At 40.3% G+C, this 23,836-nt stretch overlaps 1 protein-coding gene across 1 annotated transcript in view; it reads right to left on the minus strand.

The window, feature by feature from the left end:
• cux2b (cut-like homeobox 2b) overlaps positions 1–23,836 on the minus strand; it is a gene marked incomplete at its 5' end in the record, with an annotated part of 258,049 nt that overhangs the window by 24,401 nt on the left and 209,812 nt on the right. Inside the window, 9 exons of the mRNA XM_079828153.1 lie at positions 1,953–2,594; positions 4,331–4,430; positions 4,633–4,681; positions 4,768–4,826; positions 9,708–9,887; positions 10,115–10,219; positions 14,458–14,506; positions 20,380–20,446; positions 20,533–20,609. Coding sequence (XP_079684279.1) covers positions 1,953–2,594; positions 4,331–4,430; positions 4,633–4,681; positions 4,768–4,826; positions 9,708–9,887; positions 10,115–10,219; positions 14,458–14,506; positions 20,380–20,446; positions 20,533–20,609 — 1,328 coding nt within the window. The remainder of the gene's footprint in view (positions 1–1,952; positions 2,595–4,330; positions 4,431–4,632; positions 4,682–4,767; positions 4,827–9,707; positions 9,888–10,114; positions 10,220–14,457; positions 14,507–20,379; positions 20,447–20,532; positions 20,610–23,836) is intronic.

A 23,836-nucleotide genomic window follows, 5' to 3' on the forward strand; every position in this document is an offset into this window, starting at 1 on the left:
TAATGCCAAAAATCATTAGGATATTATGATCATGTTCCATGAAGATATTCTGTAAATGTCCTGCCGTAAATATATCATAAATGTATTATTAGTAGTAATATGCATTGCTAAGGACTTCATTTGGACAACTTTAAAGGATATTTTCTTAACATTTAGAGATTTTTTGCAGATTCCAGATTTTCCAATATTGTACGGTCAAACTACACATCAATGATGATTATTAATTCAGCTTCAGATCATCTATAACTGTGGTCAATGTAATCCCATTTTTAAGGCCATGAAGATGAAATTGTTATCTCATGGCAGTATTTTTTTGTCTTGCATTTATGGTGATTTAAAATCATTGCATTAATATTGTATTTCCTGTAACCCTAACCCTAACCCTGACCTTAACCCTGACCCTGACCCTAACCCTAACCCTAACCCTAACCCTAACCCTGACATTAATCCTGACCCTGACCCTGACCCTAACCCTAACCCTGACTTTAACCCTGACCCTAACCCTGACCCTAACCCTGACCCTAACCCTCCCTGACCCTTACTTTAACATCTGATGAGTTAATAGGGATTTGTGTTCGGACCAATACGGATTCTGCTCCAAGATGTTACTTGATACAACAACAACAAATCCCCAAATTTATCCAACAAAGAATACTAACATATTTTGTAGGTTCAGTTGTATTGTCATGTAAATGTCCTCATTATTGATATTCTAACTCTTTACAGAGCTTTCGTGGCACCTGACTCTAACCCATTCCAGCATCGAGTGCCATATATGACTCATTTAAAGACCCAACTCTCATTTATTTTGTCTGAGAATGGATGAATTTCCAGAATTAAGAAACACTCCAACTGTGAACTCAAACAGAACAGGATTTTTCATTTAGAAAGTTATCCTTGGATGTGATAGACTTCCAGAAGCCCTCCCTAACCCTCCCTGACCCTGACCCTAACCCTAACCCCCTCCCTAACCCTCCCTAACCCTGACCCTAACTCTAACCCTGAACCAGACCCTAACCCAAACCCTAACCAGACGCCCTCCCTAACCCTCCCTGAACCTGACCCCCTCCCTAACCCTCCCTGACCCTGACCCTAACCCCCTCCCTAACCCTCCCTGACCCTGACCCTAACCCCCTCCCTAACCCTCCCTGACCCTGACCCTGACCCCCTCCCTAACCCTCCCTGACCCTGACCCTAACCCCCTCCCTAACCCTCCCTGACCCTGACCCTAACCCCCTCCCTAACCCTCCCTGACCCTGACCCTGACCCCCTCCCTAACCCTCCCTGACCCTGACCCTAACCCCCTCCCTAACCCTCCCTAACCCTAACTCTAACCCTGACCCAGACCCTAACCAGACGCCCTCCCTAACCCTCCCTGACCCTAACTCTAACCCTGACTCAGACCCTAACCAGATGCCCTCCCTAACCCTGACCCTCCCCAACCCTGACCCAGACCCTAACCAGACGCCCTCCCTGACCCTGACCCCCTCCCTAACCCTCCCTGACCCTGACCCTAACCCTGACCCTAAGCCTCCCTGACCCTAACCCTCCCTAACCCTGACCCTAACTCTAACCCTGACCCAGACCCTAACCAGACGCCCTCCCAAACCCTCCCTGACCCTGACCCTGACCCTAACCCTGACCCTAACTCTACCCTTACTCAGACCCTAACCAGACGCCCTCCCTAACCCTGACCCTCCCTAACCCTGACCCTGACCCTAACTCTAACCCTGACCCAGACCCTAACCAGACGCCCTCCCTGACCCTGACCCCCTCCCTAACCCTGACCCTAACCCTGACCCAGACCCTAACCAGACACCCTCCCTGACCCTGACCCCCTCCCTAACCCTGACCCTAACCCTGACCCAGACCCTAACCAGACGCCCTAAGCATCACAGTCGCAGTAATGAGTGTGGCAGGTCCTCTGGGTCGGGTCGGCTCGGTCCACTCACCTCGCTGGCGAACCTGGATGGTGCGTAAAGCCAGGATGTTCTGCTCATCCGACAGGAACTGCTTCATTTTGATGAAGGGCTCTTTGCCTTTGACGGTGAGCTTCCTCCAGGGTTTGGGTCGGGCCAGGATCTCGCTGACCGAGCCCTGCGAGAGGCCCAGCACATAGTGACCGAACACACGCTGACCGATGTTGTGTTTCAGCAGCTGCTCTTTCACCTGAAAAGCGATTTCTGCTGTGTCCAACTGGTCGTCGTCTCCGCCCCCTGAGCTACCGCTCTCCGATTGGTCGCTTGGCATGCCTGTCTCCATAGTGACCGGCATAGAGGCGTTCTGATTGGCTGACATGAGGGCCGCTTTGGCGGCATAGAGGGCGGTGGGGAAAGCCATGATGGAGGCGGCGTCTTTCTTGAAGAGGGGCGAGAGGAGCTGCTTCTGCAGGAGCTGATCTCCGGGAAGTTTCTCGCACGAGAAGGGGGAAACTGAGAAGGGGCGGGGCAGGTCGTGGGTGGAGGAGGGCGTGTCAGTGTTGGGCGGTGCTGGGCTGGAGGACGTGCGGCCATCTATGGGCAATGTTCCTGGAGGCGAGGAATACGACCCCGCCGGGCGACTCACGCCCTTACTGGACTCCTCAGAGTGACCATCTGCTTACACACAGAGAGAACGGATTACATACATATCATTATATATTAAATAAATAATTTATGCATTTATTTATATATATAAAATAAAATTTCAATAAAAGACATTCATACAGTTTGCCATGTTTGCAACTAATTTTAATTTAATGATTAATTTGATATTTTAATAATTAAAATTAATAAACAAACATATATAAATGAATATACAGATTCTTAATAATTACTTAATTTAATAAACATTCTTAATAAATAAAAATATGATACAGTTTAGTATTATACAGCATATTTTACCACATAAGAAGTCTAGCTGTAATTTATTAGTATCACTGAGATACTATTCTACAATATTTTACATTATTTCACACTATTTCACACTATTTTACACTATTTCACACTATTTTACATTATTTTACACTATTTTACATTATTCCACACTATTGTACAGTATTTTACACTATTTCACACTATTTTACACTATTTCACACTATTTTACATTATTTAACACTATTTTACACTATTTTACACTATTTTACACTATTTTACATTATTTAACACTATTTTACACTATTTCACACTATTTTACATGATTTTACTCTATTTTACACTATTTTACATTATTTTACATTGTTTTACAATATTTCACACTATTTTACACTATTTCACACTGTTGTACATTATTTAACACTATTTTACACTATTTCACACTATTGCACACTATTTTACATCATTTTACACTATTTTACACTATTTTACACTATTTTACATTATTTTACACTATTTCACACTATTTTACAATATTTTACATTATTTTACACCATTTTACACTATTATACATTATTTTACACTATGTCACACTATTTTCCATTATTTTACACTATTTTACATTATTCTACACTAATTCACACTATTTTACATTATTTTACACTATTTCACACTATTTTACACTATTTTACATTATTTTACACTATTTTACATTATGTTACACTATTCTACACTATTCTATACTATTTTACATTATTTCACACTATTTCACAATATTTTACATTATTTTACACAATTTCACACTATTTCACACTATTTTACACTATGTCCCACTATTGTACATTATTTTACACTATTTCACACTATTTCACACTATGTTATACTATGTCACACTATTTTACATTATTTTACACTATTTTACATTATTTTACACTATTTTACACTATTTCACACTATTTTACACTATTTAACACTATTTTACACTATTTCACACTATTTCACACTATTTTACACTATTTTACATTATTTTACATTATTTTACACTATTTCACACTATTTTACATTATTTTACACTATTTCACACTATTTTACACTTTTTTACATTTTTTAACACTATTTTACACTTTTTTACATTTTTTAACACTATTTTACACTATTTTACATTATTTTACATTATTTCACACTATTTTACACTATTCTACACTATTTTACATTATTTTACACTATTATAGTTGTTTTTTTAATTTGGAATTATTTTATATTTTTGAATTTTCAGTAATTTTAGTTTGTTTTAGTAATTTTGCTGTGTTTGTCATTTTATTAGTGTTTTTTATTTCAGTTTTAGTTATTTTAGTAGATCAAGTGAAACTAAAGAGAAATGAGAAATTGTAACCAGCTGAAATAAAATAAGGTTTATAAAAACAATTGAATTCATATTTTATTTTATTTCAGTTTTAACTTATTAGGCACATCCTCACCGCTGTTGGGTAACACTCGCACTTTATCCACAAGAAACCTGTGAGAGGGCAGAAAGGCTTCTTTGTCCAGCAGCAGTGCCTCAGCGGTTTTGGCTGATTCCTACACACACACACACACACACACACACACGCTCATGATCAATGGATGACGCTAGTGAGGCGTTCACACTGATCGCTGTGGCGTTTCCTCATTGACAGATTTCATGGGGAAGTTGATTTGTCCTTTAGTTGAGAGGGTCAGTAATCTTATGTCAATGCTGTTAAAGCCAAAGCTCTACAGGAATAACACTCGTTCCACTTACCTGAGAGGAACTCCCATTGGCTGAGGCCAGTTTCATGGCTTTCCGGATGCTGCAGGACACACAACCATCGTTAACATCATCATCCTCGAACATCATCATCATCATCGCTAAAGTGTGTGTTCCTGGAAACCTCACCTGAGTTCTGTTTTGATCTCTTCATAATCCATCTGGGACTGGAGTTTGGCCTCCAGGGTCTGTACAGACACACATGAAGATGTTAATTATGGTCATTGTTAAATCAATGCAGTCAGAAGCTGAACACAACCCATGTGCTGTCGTCGGATCGGTCTGGTTTCTTATCAAATCAAATGATTCTTCAAACACACATTACCAGCTAAAAGTCAGATAGATTTATTTTTGTTTTGCATCATCTTTTATTCACCAAGGCTGTGTTCATTTGATATACAGTAAAGACATTAATACTGTGAAATATTATCACAATTTATAATAACTGTTCTCTATGTGAATATATAGTAAAGTGTAATGTATTCCTGTGATCAAAGCTGAATTTATCATCATTCCTCCAGTCTTCAGTGTCACATGACCCTTCACTAATCATTCTCATATGAGGATCTGATTATCAACACAGTTATGATTATTATCAGTTGAAAAAATCCCACCTTTTCAGCATTTTTTGATGAATAGAAACAGCATTTATTTGAAATAAAAATATTTTGTAAAATTACAAATGTCTTTACTGTCACTTTTTGCTTAGGAAATATGAATTTCCCAAATGTTTGAATGGCAACGTACAGAAGAGCAACACGTTTGTTTATTTACACTATTTTACACTATTTCACACTATTTCACACTATTTTACACTATTTTACACTATTTCACACTATTTTACACTATTTTACACTATTTCACACTATTTCACACTATTTTACACTATTTTACATTATTTCACACTAGGGGTGCACCGATCCGACTTTTTCAGTCCCGATACCGATACCGATGCCTGTGCTTTGTGTATCTGTCGATACCCGATACCGATCCGATACTATTGTTGAATTAATAATAAACTGTATATCTTCCACCTTATACCTTCCTTGAAGAGACTAAAGGCACCAGACTTTACTAACTAAACATAACTAAGACAAAATAACAGATGAATGTAAAGTGTTGAATTCTTATTTATTTAAAAAACAATTGTGCTTTCAAATCTAAAATAGAATGTAATCAAACTTCTTTAAATAAATAAAATGTAGCAGTGGAAACAAAAAACAGTCAAACATACAATAGTAATCTGACAGTTACCAAACATTTTTTACACTACAGATCATTGTTTTGGTATATAATCATATCAATATTAAAAAGTAGCATTACAAATTAACAAATAGTCTTAATTTTCTGCCATATGCAATTTAATAAAAATGATCAGCTAGCTAATAACAACTTTGTTCTGGTTTCACCTCACTCCTGTCTAAATGATTGTAGGCTAGGCCTATTTATTTTACTACACATTGTCAACAGAAATAAGCTGAAATACTGTCGATAATTAAAAATAATTCTTACTACCCACTCTTGCTTAATTGGGTAAGCACTTGTGTTCTCATTTCAGATGCGTTCTGAGTAAATTAATAAACTGATTCATGAGTTCAGTGTTGGACAGATCAGTTGTTCTAACCAGTCGTTAAAATGATTCTGTTCAAATGAGTCATCAGGTCACGAATCGGACATTAGCAGACGCGTTGTGTGTGAATCCCGTCTGTAAGAACATCGCGAAAGATGTCAACACAAAGAAAACACTTCATAACTGAATAAAATTTGTCTCCCGTTTATTGAAAGTATGCTTTATGTCAGCTGGTAAGAGAAGAGGCAATGTTTTTTGAGCGCAATTCACAACCAGCGATATTTCAAGGACAAATTTGTCCGAATGTGTCACGTGCAACATGGTTTCGGTCTTCCGACCTTTTGATTTGGATTAATATGTGAAATATGAGAGAGCTAACGCTGATTATTTTGAAGACCCAGAGAGTGTGCGCGGGGGAGGAGCTCTCTGATCGGTCTCTCTGTCACTCAGTCACAAGCGCAGCATCTGTTCTACATCGCTCGTAAATCACAATAACTCATCAAATTAGGCTTTGGCGGCCGTCAAAAAATGTTCAATGCAGGAAAAACCCTGACTTTGCAGTAATACCACCTCCCCTCGAAACATTTAAGTTACTTTGCAGACATTGCGAACTAGTTCGCGTGGCAAGCGTGAAATATCTCCTCCACACAGCCGAGTCTCTTCTAGCATGCGACACACGTGAAGCTGACGAATGACGTCGGTTCTGCTGCGACGGAAAAAAACACCTGGATCGGCTTGTGGATCTGTTCATTTTTCCGATCCCCGATCCAGCTATTTTGTCAGTATCGCGGCCGATATCCGATCCTAATATCGGATCGGTGCACCCCTATTTCACACTATTGTACACTATTTTACACTATTTCACACTATTGTACACTATTTCACACTATTTTACACTATTTTACACGTGTAAAAGTGGAATTTGTATCTGTAGAGCATATCCACACATGTGTATCAATAAATTTGAAGTCACAGAGAAAAATATTTTAGGAGTTGTAAACTTGTATATTTTTTTTCTCACATTCAAACACAACACAACAGTTACACCTTCACACATTCTTCACTGCAGGTGCACAAATCCTATTTTACGAATCACACATGAAGAAACTCATACGCTCACATTTTTGCTACAGTTCCTGCGGTGAATATGGTGCAAAATGCATTCACACACCCGTATCAAAAATTTTTGTCATTTGAAGGCGAAAAAAACGTGTTTGAGACTCGTAGCAGCAGATTCAAGCAGTTGTAGGAATTGGACAGAAAAGAAATGCATTTGTGACCAAATATTCTACAAGTGTGCAACTCTCATTGCATGGATTCACATATTAATTTGAGGATGTGCAAAATTTGTCTGTGACTTCACATCTTTGATACGGGTGTGTGAATGCGTTTTGCACCATATTCACTGCAGGAACTGTAGCAAAAATGTGAGCGTATGAGTTTCTTCATGTGTGATTCATAGAATAGGATTTGTGAACCTGCAGTGAAGAATGTGTGAAGGTGTAACTGTTGTGTTGTGTTTGTAGGTGAGAAAAAAAATCTACAAGTTTACAACTCCTAAAATATTTTTCTCTCAGAAAAATTCCACTCTCACACGTGTTCAGTTGTTTTGCACCAAAAATACCTTCATACATTCGATCTACATATAAGAAATATGTGTGTAGTATAACATAAGCTACTGCCCTCTGCTGTATGAAGACAGAAATTAAAGCTAGAGCAGTAAGTGAAGCATTTATTCTTATATTCAATCATTTAGCAGACATTTTTATCTAAACATACAAGTGAGGAATATTACAGCATAAACAATTCATCCTAATGAGAAAGTAAAATTCAATTGTGGTGGTGTTGATGGAGTCTGTGTTAACAAAAGAGCACACAGAGTTCACTTGGTTAGTGTGTGTGTGTGTGTGTGTGTGTGTGTGTGTGTGTGTGTGTGTGTGTGTGTGTGTGTGTGTGTGTGTGTGTGTGTGCGTGCGTGCGTGCGTGCGTGCGTGCGTGCGTGTGTGTGTGTGTGCTGGAAAACGATACTCGGTTACTTAACGTAACCTCGGTTCTCTCTAGAAGAGGGAACGAGTATTGCGTAAGTTCCTTACGCATCGGGAAAGTATTCTTTCTTCGAGATTTCTGAAAAACCCAAAATTATCCTTAATTTTGTAACATTGTCAACGCAGTGCGGCAGCCTGGCAGACCATAGCAGGCTATTCCAGCGTGCTATTGGCTGCTCTGCTGGCAACTGCAGCAGCCTATCGGTGAGCCCGCGTGACGTGGCGACCAATGAGGCTTCGCGCCCACCTGGCTTCATTTGCCAACAGGTGGGGCATTTCACACTATTTTACACTATTTTACATTATTCTACACTATTTTACATTATTTTACATTATATCACACTATTTTACATTATTTCACACTATTGTACACTATTTTACACTATTTTACACTATTTTACACTATTTCACACTTTTTTACACTTTTTTTACACTATTTTACATTATTTTACACTATTTTACATTATTTCACACTATTTCACACTATTTCACACTATTTCACACTATTTTACACTATTTTACATTATTTTACACTATTTTACACTATTTCACGCTATTTTACATTATTTCACACTATTTCACACTATTTTACACTATTTTACATTATTTCACACTATGTTACACTATTTTACATTATTTTACATTATTTTACACTATTTTACACTATTTTACATTATTTTACACTATTTCACACTATTTCACACTATTGTACATTATTTAACACTATTGTACACTATTTTACACTATTTTACACGATTTCACATTATTTTACACTACTTCACACTATTTTACTTTATTTTACATGTGACAGAATCTCTGGACTTCCGAATGCAATGTGAGCTGCTTTAACTTTAGATTAAAGTACTGTAAATGTAAACATAGTAAAATTGTGTTAAATGGAGCTGAGACTACAACACATTTATGTAAATACATATGACACTCTTACTCTGAAAGCATAATCAAACTATGATTATCGAGTTAAAATCAACTGAGCTGCTAATTTTAGTTACATTTTTATTGAATTTTGCTGTTATGTGTAATAAAATGTGCTCAGGCTTGACTGTAGTACTTCAAATCAACATAAAAATAAGTATTTATGTCTCTAGAGAAACTCTAGAGAATTGGTAAGTCCCTTTATGTAGAGTTATAGGAATCTGGTTACATCTGATCTTCCTTCAAAGATGGGATTTTAAATCCCCTGTCTCCATTTAAACATAAAATACTGCTTTAATTGTAAAATAATAAAAAAATATATTAGAAAAAAAGTTTAGTATCATAAAATCCCCTCAAAATTATAAATAATAATCAAAAAATATTATTGAACAAAACTATATTACATTAGTTTTCCTAGGGAAAAAGAGTTACACGAATGGCTTCAGTCACTAAATGAGGAGGACCAGAGGGTTAAACTATAATATACAGACCTCATATTACATCTGCATTCATGAACTCACCTCTATAGCTTCCGACTTATAGGCCAGCTGCCGCTCCAGCTCCGCGATCTGATTGGCTGAGGAGTCCTGCACTTCCTGTAAGGTGAACTGCAGTCTCTGGACGTTCTCCAGCAGTCTGAGGATCTCTCTGTCCTTGGAGAACAGCACCACCTCCATCCGCGACTCATCGCGCTCCCTCTCCTGAGACACAAATCAAGGAGATCAGGGGGACATGAATCTGGCTTCTCAACTTCAAGCTCTCCTCCTGCTGTCTGGCGTCCTATAATCACAGCGCCTCAAAGAGCCACTAATGAGGTTCCAGTGGTGTGGGAGAAGTCATCATTTCCTCCCACTTCAGATCGGACTAGTTAAGGTGGCAATTTGCAGCGAGGCGAGTCGTCCGACTTTCATCTTAAAGCGAGTCTTACCTCCTTGGGTCGGTCTTGTGATGGGCCGGTCCCTTTAGAAGTGCTCTGAGCTCCGGCGAGCTGCTCCCTCAGCCTCTCCACCTCCCTCTGGGCACAGGCCGCTCTCTGCCATCAAACACACAAGTTCACAAAACTTTACAGCTCAACATCCAGCTTTGTACGTACCATAACCCCAAGACGTTTCTAGACTCTGTGAAGTTTGGAATAATAGTCAGAAATGTCTCATTTTTGATCAAAACTTTATTTCAAAACCTGTTGCACACACTTGACTCTGACTTCTGTCGCCTGGTTGATGGCTTATACGTTTTTTAGCAAGTAAAAGAAACATCTTCATCTTTATTTGTTCATCTCTCAATCAATGCTTTATTTGTTTTAAAACTACAGAGCTTTGATCATAAAACATTTGATCTTATTATATATTACATTATTGGCAGATATAGAGTGACAGCTAATATTTATATGTATTTAATGGAAGTAGTCTATTATACTCAGTGATGGGAATAACGGCGTTATAGATAAACGGTGTTACTAACGGAATTATTTTTTTCAGTAACGAGTAATCAAACGAATGATTGTTTCTCCCGTTACAACGGCGTTACCGTTACTGAGGGAAAACCGCGGCGTTACTATAATTGAGCTCACTGAAGCGGTTTTCATTCGAACAGACTCAGCCGGACCTGCAACGTGTGTGTGTGTGTGTGTGTGTGGGTGTGTGTGGGCATGTTTTTGTGAAATATCAGGACACAAATGTGTATAATGACATAGGTATTACAAAAAGAGGGTGAAATATGAGGACGTTCCCCATGTCCTCACTTTTCAAAATGCTTATAAATCACACAGAACAAGGTTTTTTTCACAGAAAGTGAACTGCACAGTCTCCTGTGAGGGCTAGGTTTAGGGGCAGGGGCAGTGTGTGTGTGTGTGTGTGAGTGTGTGTGTGTGTGTGTGTGTGTGTGTGTGTGTGTGTGTGTGTGTGTGTGTGTGTGTGTGTGTGTGTGTGTGTGTGTGTGTGTGTGTGTGTGTGTGTGTGTGTGTGTGTGTGTGTGTGTGTGTGTGTGTGTGTGTGTGTGTGTGTGTGTGTGTGTGTGTGTGTGTGTGCATGCATGCCATGCATGTTGGGGGGTGGGTGGGGTGGTACACATAACTGATGATGATTGGTGGGTGGGAGGGAGACAAGGTTGAGGTTGATAGGTTGAGTTCACACACACACACACACACACACACACACACACACACACACACACACACACACACACACACACACACACACACACACACACACACACACACACACACCTATGACGCACACGCATATGCACAGTCACACACAGCAAGTCCAACGACTTCAAAGGTAGCTTTCGCAAACTGGAAATATAAGCGCTACTTTTCCCTCGTTGAGGTGAAAGGTCAGAATGTTTATGTGACGTGCAACTTATGCCCAGGTGGAAAGACTCTCTCCACGTCGGTGGCAAGTAATTCTAATCTAATGAAGCCTCACATCATCACAGCCACAACATCAGTGGCTAAAAACCCAGGTGAAACCCAGGACTGATAATATTTACACTATAGTAGGTCAACTGATAATATTCACAATAATGTATTGAATTTGATAGGTGTCTCTCACATTGTCCCACAGCAACATTACAATAGTGTACATTAATGTACAATGTTTTATAATAATAATTTATTCTATTTAGTGCCCAATTCATTAATTTAACATATTTAATATTGGGGGCATCCAAGTTTTGAAAAAAAAAAAAAAAACTCAGTAGTTACTTTCCCTGGTAATTAGTTACTTTTATAATGATGTAACTCAGTTACTATTTGTAAGAAGTAACTAGTAACTATAAATAATTACTTTTTTAAAGTAACGTGCCCAACACTGATTATACTGTAAAAATTTAATTGATTTACATCACAAACATCAGAATTTCATCTTACTTTTTGGCCTTTAATACGGGGAACATATTCACTATTAACTACAACTTTTACCTCAATAAACTCATAATTACTGCTTATTAATAGATAGTATGGTAGTTGTTAAGTTTAGGATTATGGATGTAGAATATAATCATGCATTAATATGTGCTTTATAAGTGCTAATAAACACACAATATCCTGTGGTATGCATGATAATAAGACACTATTAATAGTGAGAATTGAACCCTAAAATAAAGTGTTACCAAACACACACACACACACACACACACACACACACACACACACACACACACACACACACACACACACACACACACACACACACACACAAAACACACACACACACAAAACACACACACACACACACACACACACAAAAAAATTGATTAAAATGTAGATGTTTTTTTCCTCCTTTCCTCGTCCACTATATCATAATATATGAGCCATAAAAGCCTGAAGTAACAAATATGATTTTTTTAATATTTTGTCTAATAAAGCGTTACTGTGCGGCTTCACGGGTGTGTGTGATAATACACTCCTCCTACATACGTTTCCCGTCTTACATTAGACAGCACACAGTGATAAAACCTGATCTTTCTCTCTCGCTTCAATGCTAAAAAAAAGCTTCCAGTCTTTTTCAATAAGACAAAATTATGAGAATATTAATTTCCAAACACATTCCATTTTACTTTGACTTGAATGAGAATCATAATGATGACTTCCCATGAGGACGGAGTTCCCAGGAAAGCTCCTGCAGGATTAGAGCACGGATGACCCTTTGATATCACGATCACGGGTTTATAAGAAGTCGTGTCAATAGTGTTTGTCTTGGTTTGGCAAATGTACAGCTTGAAAAGTGTCTGAAAATAAACAATGCTCACTTTGATATTTAGCATGCGGTGACTCTTATGTCTTTTCCAGTCAGGGTTAAAGGGTTAGTTCACCCAAAAATGAAAATTCTGTCATTAATTCCTCACCCTCATGTCGTTGGACACCCGTCAGACCTCCGTTCATCTTCACACACATTAAGATATTTTAGTGTAAAGCTGATGCTGAGAAAGGCTTCAGATAGGCCTCCATTGGCATTCAGTACATTTACACTCACAAGACCCATAAAAGGCACTTAAAACGTCATTACAAAGTCCATCTCACCACAGTGACTCTACAATAATCTTACGATGCGACGACAATAGTTTTTGTGCGAAAAAAAAATCAAAATAACACCTTTATCCAGCTTGTTCTTGTCTTCCGTGTGTGTCTCCACGACGCATGCGCGAGAATATGACGCAGATCCGGCGTTCAGGAATCCGAAATGCACACTTAAGCCCCATTTTGAGAACTACGGCGAGACCTAAAGCACGATCAATGTAGAATTCAACAGCTTAGACACGCGCGTCTTCCTCTGCTTGTAAACAAATCTCTTCTGGGTCATGTGTCCGAACGCCGGATCTGCTCATATTCTCACGCATGCGTCGTGGAGGCACACAGAAGACAAGAACAAGTTGGATAAAGGTGTTATTTTGATTTTTTTTTTCGCACAAAAACTATTGTCGTCGCATCGTAAGATTCTTGTAGAGTCACTGTGGTGAGATGGACTTTGTAATGACGTTTTAAGTGCCTTTTATGGGTCTTGGGAGTGTAAATGTACTGAATGCCAATGGAGGCCTATCTGAAGCCTTTCTCAGCATCAGCTTTACACTAAAATATCTTCATTTGTGTCTGAAGATGAACGGAGGTCTGACGGGTGTCGAACGACATGAGGGTGAGGAATTAATGACAGAATTTTCATTTTTGGGTGAACTAACCCTTTAATGCTGACTGTTGTTCAGGACAGTAAAATACTGGGAAGGCAATTTGAGCATCAATACAAATCAGGGCCAAACATTCCCAGAGATCCATAATCAAATGAGCAATCAGGCCGAACGGAACGAGAACGCCCTCGAACGCCCAATCAGACGAGCTTTACAGGTGCAGAAACATCCGCAGGTAAGCGAGCCGGTTCTGCTGAGCTGCGTGTTTACCGGCAGGCTCTTTCTCCTCAAACTGTTTACCTGCTCCGTCACACTCGGCCTGCTAATTAATGACTCATTTTCCAATCATTTATCTAAGAGCTGCTGGCAAAGGGAGAAAAAGCAAATCACAGTGGAAAAAAAGGAAGCAATCAGCGCAATGAGGTAACTAACAGCCCTCCTCGCTCGCCACATCGCTCTCTCTCTCTCTCAGCATCTCTCTCTCCCCTGTCCTCCGCCGCTCGCACGGCATCATGGGAAAGAGTGGCGGGTAATCACGGCCTGCGAGAGCGAGGACGAGGAGGCTGGGGGAGGAAGAGGCGTCTAATTAAACTCAAAGCTTGATTAGGAAGGTGATTATCTTCAGCGTCTCAATCAGAGGCACGCTCTCACCTGGTTGGCCTTCTCCAGGTTCGCCATTAGCGCTCCCATCTCCTCCACTCTGGAAGACACAAACCACACGTTCAACATCAGACACATCACAGTTCATGCTCACACACACACACACACACACTAAAGTGATCAGAAGTGCAGAGCCACGGGTTCAGCCAGCGCCGCCCATCAACGTCAGGAAGATGTTTTGAAACTGAAGTTTGTCAAGCTTCACATAAAGTCATGAAAGGGCCGTAAATAACAAATGTTAAAGGATTAGTTCACTTTTAAATAAACTTTTGCTGATAGTTTCCTAACCCCCATGTCATCCAAGATGTCCATGTCTTTCTTTCTGCAGTCGAAAATACATTTTTTGATGAAAACATTCCCAGATTGTTCTCCATATAATGGACTTCAATGGACTCCAAACGGTTCAAGTTCCAAATGACAGTTTCAGTGCAGCTTCAAAGGCTTTAAACGACACCAGACGATGAATAAGGGTCTTATCTAGACAAACCATCAGTTTCTGCGAGAAACCCAGCAGTATTTATGCTATTATTTTACCTCTTATCAGACGAACGTGATCATCTCTGAGCTCCGCCATAACTTCCGCTAAGTGAGGTCAAAATACGACTGTGGTCATAGATGTATACGTAGATGCCTCATTAGTGCTTGTACGGATCAGTAGAATGAGGCATCTACGATCGATATATCTATGACCACGCTCATATTTTGACCTCACTAAGCGGAAGTTATAGCGGAGCTCAGAGATGATCACGTTTGTCTGATAAGAGGTAAAATAATAGCATAAATACTGCTGGGTTTCTCACAGAAGCTGATGGTTTGTCTAGATAAGACCCTTATTCATCATCTGGTGTCGTTTAAAGCCCTTTGAAGCTGCACTGAAACTGTCATTTGGATCGTTTGGAGCCCATTGAAGTCCATTAAATGGAGAACAATCCTGGAATGTTTTCCTCAAAAACCTTAATTTCTTTTCGACTGCAGAAAGAAAGACATGGACATCTTGGATGACATGGAGGTAAGTAAAGTATCAGCAAAAGTTTATCTAAAAGTGAACTAATCCTTTAACTAGCATATCGGCTAGTTCACAGACCCCTGATACTATAAATGAAATAAAACTCTAAAACTGATAATTATGGTGTTTATAAATATAAAAAATAAATGTATTGTGTTTAATAATAAACTATTACTTAAAGTATAAATGAATAACTTTTCATTTAAAACTTAAAATGGATAAATATTATGCACATCTATGCAAAATTTTATAAAATTATAATATATTATTTATATATGTAAAATATTATAATTAATATTATATACATATTTGTAAAATACATTTGTTATATTTTTAAACATTGCATATTTTTGCTCCGTTTTTTCCTCCTTGAGTCTGAGCTTCATATTCGCACAATATCATAATATATGAGCCACAAAAGCCTCATTTAAAAAAAATATATTTTGTCTAATAAACTGTTTGACCATTTCTGCAGGCTTTACAGGGTCAATGTGGATTAAGAATTGTGATAATATAATTATGGTGTTTATAAATATAATTTTTAAAAAATATTTTTTTCAATAATAAATGTGTCAGTGAATAACATTTACTTTTAAACTTTTAAATATAATTTTTTTAAATATTATGCACACATAAAATTGTATATAATTATATATTATATATATAAAATATTATGATTATATATTATATCATGTTATATACATATAAAACATATATTTTACATATATGTACATTTTTTAAACACAAACAAAATGTATAAAAAAAATATTTTATCTATATGTTGTCATATGCACTGAAACTCACAAAAGTCTCACAAAACCTACAAAGCACAGCAAGTAACTTTTTTTTGCATTTGGTGTGTGTTTAAAGTGGGACACGGCGGAAGTGAGAAGTTCACATGAATCCAGTAAATGTTCATTAAGAGAAAGATCATCGACGGGGAACACGGGTAAAGAAGATCAAACATTCCCTGGATGCGATGCATGTTTTTGATCACGGGTTTGGGTCACAGTTTCTTTCACCATCATGATGATGTTGAATACCAATATTCTACATTGCTAAATGCATTGCCATTTACTGTACATCACAGAGCACAAACAAAGCCCGAATGCAACTTCAGGGTCCTTGAGCTGCACTCCAGAGGAAGAACAAACAGAGGAAATAAATAAATGAACAAGTTCAAAAGTTGTTAAGGGAGACACTGAAGTCAGTAAAATGCAAGGTTTGCTGTCATTAGAGTGGAGTGAGTCATATCTTATCTAGCGCTGTGTTCGGCATCATCGTGTCCCAACATGCCCACACACACACGCCTGGCACAATCAGAGCGGCTCATTTGAATAGCGTCTCGGGGAGATTATTCATAAGGTTTGTTTGAAGTTCAACAGTTTCCTCTCAGCCATCAGGGAGTTGATTTTCAAAAGGTGGAGAGGCAGTGGAATAAAGAGAAGTGAAAGATTGATTAAACATGCGAGTCTCTGAGGTTGCGCTAAACAAAGATACCTTCTCAATTAGACGAGATTCGCTTTAAGAGCACAATCAGAGAGATTTAGACTGAAGAGAGGGCCGCTCAGCGCACTCCAGCCGCACGGAGGAAATCTACCTCAGGTCAGACACTTCAGAACTGGGCCACATTTGTTTCAGGTTTAATATGAATTTCTGAAATTATTGTGACAATCTATATAATGAGCAGATCGAAATTTAGGCTTTTATTCACATTTAAACATTGATCAGCGAACACAAACAGAAGCTCAACCGAAACTGCTTGACTCAAGAAAACTAGAATGAACCTCATTGGCTCTCGCTGAAGCTCAAACTTGATGCGTTTGAAAGGACAGGGTTAAAGCTGCACTATGTAAGTTTTCCGTCCGCTAGAGGTCGCCTGTTCAAAACAAAGGCGTAGTTTGATGACGCCACACAGACTCTTGGGTCATGTGGTCTTCAGCTCAGAATCGGGATAGGACTCGGGCAGAAATCATGTTGTTGATGTGATTATTAGCGTTACTGTAGTGAAGCAGAGCAGGACGAGTGTTGTGGAGCTGAGGAACCGCTGGAGCGATTGTTAATAAGACGAATGCAACACACGCCTCGCGAGCAGCAGGACTTTTATTATGCCACAGTCGCCACTTCCTCCGCTCATGAGTGTGAGGTAACGCAGCTCTGATGATCATATTACACACATCTGAGTGTGTTGATGATGGGATGGCGTTACTCTGCTATGACACTTGTTCACACTGCAATGAGAGGAAAGCACTTCTGCAGAATAAAACCGTATATGATGCAGGGATGTGCGGTATACCGGTACTGGAAAAATACCGGTATATATTTTATTTCAAACGGTACGATATCATGATTTTGCTCATTTCTGTATATGCTGCTGTTCCGAAGTTCACCGCTAGGTGGCAGCGCGCTACCCAAACTAACGTGAAACCGGCAAATGTGGCAACAGAACAAGATGAATACAGCAGTTGAATCTCACTCAACACGCACAAAACTCATTAATAAAGACAGGAGTAGACGTGAAATTTGGAATTACTTTGCTTATAAAACTGCTGAAGAACCATCAAACCTTGCCAAGCATCGTCACTTAATTCCTGACTTGTAAGACATTAAGAGATCGACAGGTGAGTGCATCATTCTAACGATCTAATTTAGACTTTTTTCTTTTAACACTGATTAACGCACATACATAAGATCGTATCATTTAAATATAAAGAAATCTCCAGCGTTTGTTTCAACCAGTGATGTTTAGACCTCATAATATTTGCATGCATACTATTGCACTATTTACATCTGCGAAAGACATAACCAATTGTGTTTATGTAACTACCCACTAAAGATGGACTTTTTTGACATAATTTTGTGTGTATTTGACTGAGGAAAAACAACGTGCGAGATGCGCGAGCTCTTTAGGCTTGTGTGTGTGTGTGTGTGTTTGTTGTTGGCATAAGCGCAAAGAAAACTCTCTCTTAAAGAGCTCTCATCCCATATGTATTATGAAATGCTATAAAATCGCTTACATGTTCAAATTGGCAAGGTTTAAAAAGACGTGGCTAGTGATTTCCGTCAGCTGTCCCGCAACAGAATTGAAAGTGATGAATCTGAGCGCGCAGATGCTTTTATAGTGCATGTGCGATGTCTTTTGAAGCCAGAAGCAATTTGCTCATTTTGAGAGAATAGAGACGTGCAGTATTGCTGAAATTACTTACAAAAAAGTTTCCAAATGACTGATTGATGTGATAATCTTTGTTGATTAATTTAATAATGAACATTTGCGGTAATTTCCCGCTTCATAAACCCAAAACCTGCGAGAGTGAGTAAAATTATGCGCAATACCCGCATCATAATTCAGACCCTGTATGGTATTGATTTAATATCGGTATTGCGGTATTAGATTGTGGTACCGTACCGAACACAATATTGTGGTATCGAGCCATCCCTAATATGATGTCATCGGCAGGCCAAGCCCTCACACGTCTCGGTTCCTCGGGTAAAAGAGCATCTCACCATTTACAAATAGTTGGAAACATTTGGGATATTGTAAGTACTCGACTGAACAACATGTATAACACTGGCCTAGTGGTGTTTGGATATTTTACTGACGAAAATCTTACATAGTGCAGCTTTAAGATGAACGAAAGTCTAACGGGTTTGGAACGGCATGAGGGAGAGTTATTAATGACAGAACTTTCATCTCTGGGTGAACTAACCCTTTAAAGGATAGAGGTCTGCATGAGCATTCGTTGATACAAAATAATGTAATAGTATTTTGTGAAGTACATTAGCCGAACTTAGCCCCGCCCACAACATTTGAGCTCAGACAGTTCGGTCTGGACTCTGTAGAGGAGTAATTATGCCTGAACAGAAACTGTTCGGACCAATGAAATCATCAGGGCGGGCTTTAGACGATGATGGACAGATGATCAACAGTAACGTCATCATTCGTCATCAAAGCCGCTTGGGTTGAATTTGTTCTAATCCTAAACGGAGAACTTGTTCATATGTGCGTTCACCTTTACTATTTCTCTCAGAAATGATGATGGTGTTGGTAATTACTCTGTGTATCCTTACATTCTTATACAACACCGGCAAAGTTCGTTTACACTCATCTTTTTCTTCTAACGTTACTTATTTCAGCGTGCGGGCAGACAGGGTTGCCAAGTTTTTACAACAAAACCCGCCCAATTGCTACTCAAAACTAGCCAAAAACAAGCCCAATAGCTTTCCGGGGGGGTTCTCCCGAAAAAAAATGGCATTTGGGGGTAAAATATGTGTTATTTTGGCAGGGCTGGCAGCTAAAATTTGCATTCCTGGGTCTGTACATCACATAATCGGGGTCGCTTCAACCCGCGGACTTGGCAACACAGTGCAGTTGAGTTCTGTTGACATTTGACAACTAACATTATGCGTCGCTCGGTTGCTCTGATTGGTCGTAGGTCTATCCAATTGAGGTCTTTCCTGGTTCGGTTGAAGCACGCCGCATAATCACAGCCCAACGGAGCAGATCAGACTCAGACTCTGACTAGAATTGAGTATGACGACGTCAGGCTAGAAGTATATTACAGATGCGGTATCCCATAATGCCATACACCCGAACTCTGACGTCAATCGACCCTGTGTGCTAGTGTGAAAGCACCCTTAGAGAGATTCTGAACCCTTGTCAGTTGGTTAGGCTGGTTCCTGGAAAAAATATTTTAGGATGGGTATTTGACTAACTTCACACCCTAACAAGGGTCAGAGGAGTCACCACAGAAGCAACAGAGGGGTAAGATGCTCCGCTCGGCATATGCAAACACAAATCAAACATAGCTTGAGATGAAATCACAGAAACTATTCCAATGAATGTAAATAAAGGAAACACAACATATGTCAGCACACTATGGACACACAGTCTCAGTTGCCAGTCTTACTTTTCCGTCATTTTCTTGTCGTATTTACTCCTCAGCTCCTGCAGCTCTGCTCGGGCCGAGTTCAGTGCTGTAAGACAGAGAGACGGGTGCAATTATTGACCTCTGGCCTCATATCACGCCTCAGATGACCTCAGTGTTTGATTTGGATCTTACATGACTGAAGCGCTTTGATCCGGTCCTCAGCCTGGCCGAGTCTGACAGGCAGTGAAATGTCTGATTCATGTTCCTCCCTGTGGAAACGGCGAGACAGCGCAGAGATCAGAACAGGAAGTGACTGAAACCCCGCTGAGAAATTATGAAGCAGCTTGAATGGATCTCTGGAAACCCACAGTTCAAGTAAATATCTTATTCACCGGAAAACGATAGCTTACTACTCATACTACTTCTGCAGATCGTTCCCTAACCCCTATATAGAGCACAGTCTGATCGTTCCCCATCCCCTATATAGAGCACAGTCTGATCGTTCCCTAACCCCTATATAGAGCACAGTCTGATCGTTCCCCATCCCCTATATAGAGCACAGTCTGATCGTTCCCTATCCCCTATATAGAGCACAGTCTGATCGTTCCCCATCCCCTATATAGAGCACTGTCTGATCGTTCCCCATCCCCTATATAGAGCACTGTCTGATCGTTCCCCATCCCCTATATAGAGCACAGTCTGATCGTTCCCCATCCCCTATATAGAGCACAGTCTGATCGTTCCCCATCCCCTATATAGAACACTGTCTGATCGTTCCCCATCCCCTATATAGAGCACAGTCTGATCGTTCCCCATCCCCCATATAGAGCACTGTCTGATCGTTCCCCATCCCCTATATAGAGCACAGTCTGATCGTTCCCCATCCCCCATATAGAGCACTGTCTGATCGTTCCCCATCCCCTATATAGAGCACAGTCTGATCGTTCCCCATCCCCTATATAGAGCAGTCTGATCGTTCCCCATCCCCTATATAGAGCACTGTCTAATCGTTCCCCATCCCCTATATAGAGCACAGTCTGATCGTTCCCCATCCCCTATATAGAGCACTGTCTGATCGTTCCCTATCCCATATATAGAGCACTGTCTGATCGTTCCCCATCCCCTATATAGAGCACTGTCTGATCGTTCCCTATCCCATATATAGAGCACTGTCTGATCGTTCCCCATCCCCTATATAGAGCACTGTCTGATCGTTCCCTATCCCATATATAGAGCACTGTCTGATCGTTCCCCATCCCCTATATAGAGCACAGTCTGATCGTTCCCTATCCCCTATATAGAGCACTGTCTGATCGTTCCCTATCCCATATATAGAGCACTGTCTGATCGTTCCCCATCCCCTATATAGAGCACTGTCTGATCGTTCCCTATCCCCTATATAGTGCACATTATGATCGTTCCCTATCCTCTATATAGAGCACAGTCTGATCGTTCCCCATCCCCTATATAGAGCACAGTCTGATCGTTCCCTATCCCCTATATAGTGCACATTATGATCGTTCCCTATCCTCTATATAGAGCACAGTCTGATCGTTCCCCATCCCCTATATAGAGCACAGTCTGATCGTTCCCTATCCCCTAAATAGTGCACAGTCTGATCGTTCCCTATCCCCTATATAGTGCACTGTCTGATCGTTCTCCATCCCCTATATAGAGCACTGTCTGATCGTTCCCCATCCCCTATATAGAGCACAGTCTGATCGTTCCCTATCCCCTATATAGAGCACTGTCTGATCGTTCCCTATCCCATATATAGAGCACAGTCTGATCGTTCCCCATCCCCTATATAGAGCACTGTCTGATCGTTCCCCATCCCCTATATAGAGCACTGTCTGATCGTTCCCTATCCCATATATAGAGCACTGTCTGATCGTTCCCTATCCCCTATATAGAGCACAGTCTGATCGTTCCCCATCCCCTATATAGAGCACAGTCTGATCGTTCTCCATCCCTTATATAGTGCACAGTCTGATCGTTCTCTATCACCTATATAGAGCACAGTCTGATCGTTCCCCATCCCCTATATAGAGCACAGTCTGATCGTTCCCCATCCCCTATATAGAGCACAGTCTGATCGTTCCCCATCCCCTATATAGAGCACTGTCTGATCGTTCCACATCCCCTATATAGAGCACAGTCTGATCGTTCCCCATCCCCTATATAGTGCACTGTCTGATCATTCCCCATCACCTATATAGAGCACAGTCTGATCGTTCCCCATCCCCTATATAGAGCACTGTCTGATCGTTCCCCATCCCCTATATAGAGCACAGTCTGATCGTTCCCCATCCCCTATATAGTGCACTGTCTGATCGTTCCTCATCACCTATATAGTGCACAGTCTGATCGTTCCCCATCCCCTATATAGAGCACAGTCTGATCATTCTCCATCCCCTATATAGAGCACAGTCTGATCGTTCCCCATCCCCTATATAGAGCACAGTCTGATCGTTCTCCATCCCCTATATAGAGCACAGTCTGATTGTTCTCCATCCCCTACATAGAGCACTGTCTGATCATTCCCCATACCCTATATAGAGCACAGTCTGATCGTTCCCCATCCCCTATATAGTGCACAGTCTGATTGTTCCCTATCCCCTATATAGTGCACAGTCTGATCGTTCCCTATCCCCTATATAGAGCACAGTCTAATCGTTCCCCATCCCCCATATAGAGCACTGTCTGATTTTTCCCCATCCCCTATATAGAGCACAGTCTGATCGTTCTCCATCCCCTATATAGAGCACAGTCTGATCGTTCTCCATCCCCTATATAGAGCACAGTCTGATTGTTCTCCATCCCCTACATAGAGCACTGTCTGATCGTTCCCCATACCCTATATAGAGCACAGTCTGATCGTTCCCCATCCCCTATATAGTGCACAGTCTGATTGTTCCCTATCCCCTATATAGTGCACAGTCTGATTGTTCCCTATCCCCTATATAGAGCACAGTCTAATCGTTCCCCATCCCCCATATAGAGCACTGTCTGATTGTTCCCCATCCCCTATATAGAGCACAGTCTGATCGTTCTCCATCCCCTATATAGAGCACAGTCTGATTGTTCTCCATCCCCTACATAGAGCACTGTCTGATCGTTCCCCATCCCCTATATAGAGCACTGTCTGATCGTTCCCTATCCCCTATATAGAGAACAGTCTGATTGTTCTCCATCCCCTACATAGAGCACTGTCTGATCGTTCCCCATCCCCTATATAGAGCACAGTCTGATTGTTCTCCATCCCCTACATAGAGCACTGTCTGATCGTTCCCCATCCCCTATATAGAGCACTGTCTGATTGTTCCCCATCCCCTATATAGAGCACAGTCTGATCGTTCCCCATCCCCTATATAGAGCACTGTCTGATTGTTCCCCATCCCCTATATAGAGCACTGTCTGATCGTTCCCCATCCCCTATATAGAGCACAGTCTGATCGTTCTCCATCCCCTATATAGAGCACAGTCTGATTGTTCT

Source organism: Gobio gobio (assembly GCF_949357685.1).
Source record: "Gobio gobio genome assembly, chromosome: 10".
Lineage (NCBI taxonomy): Eukaryota > Metazoa > Chordata > Actinopteri > Cypriniformes > Gobionidae > Gobio > Gobio gobio.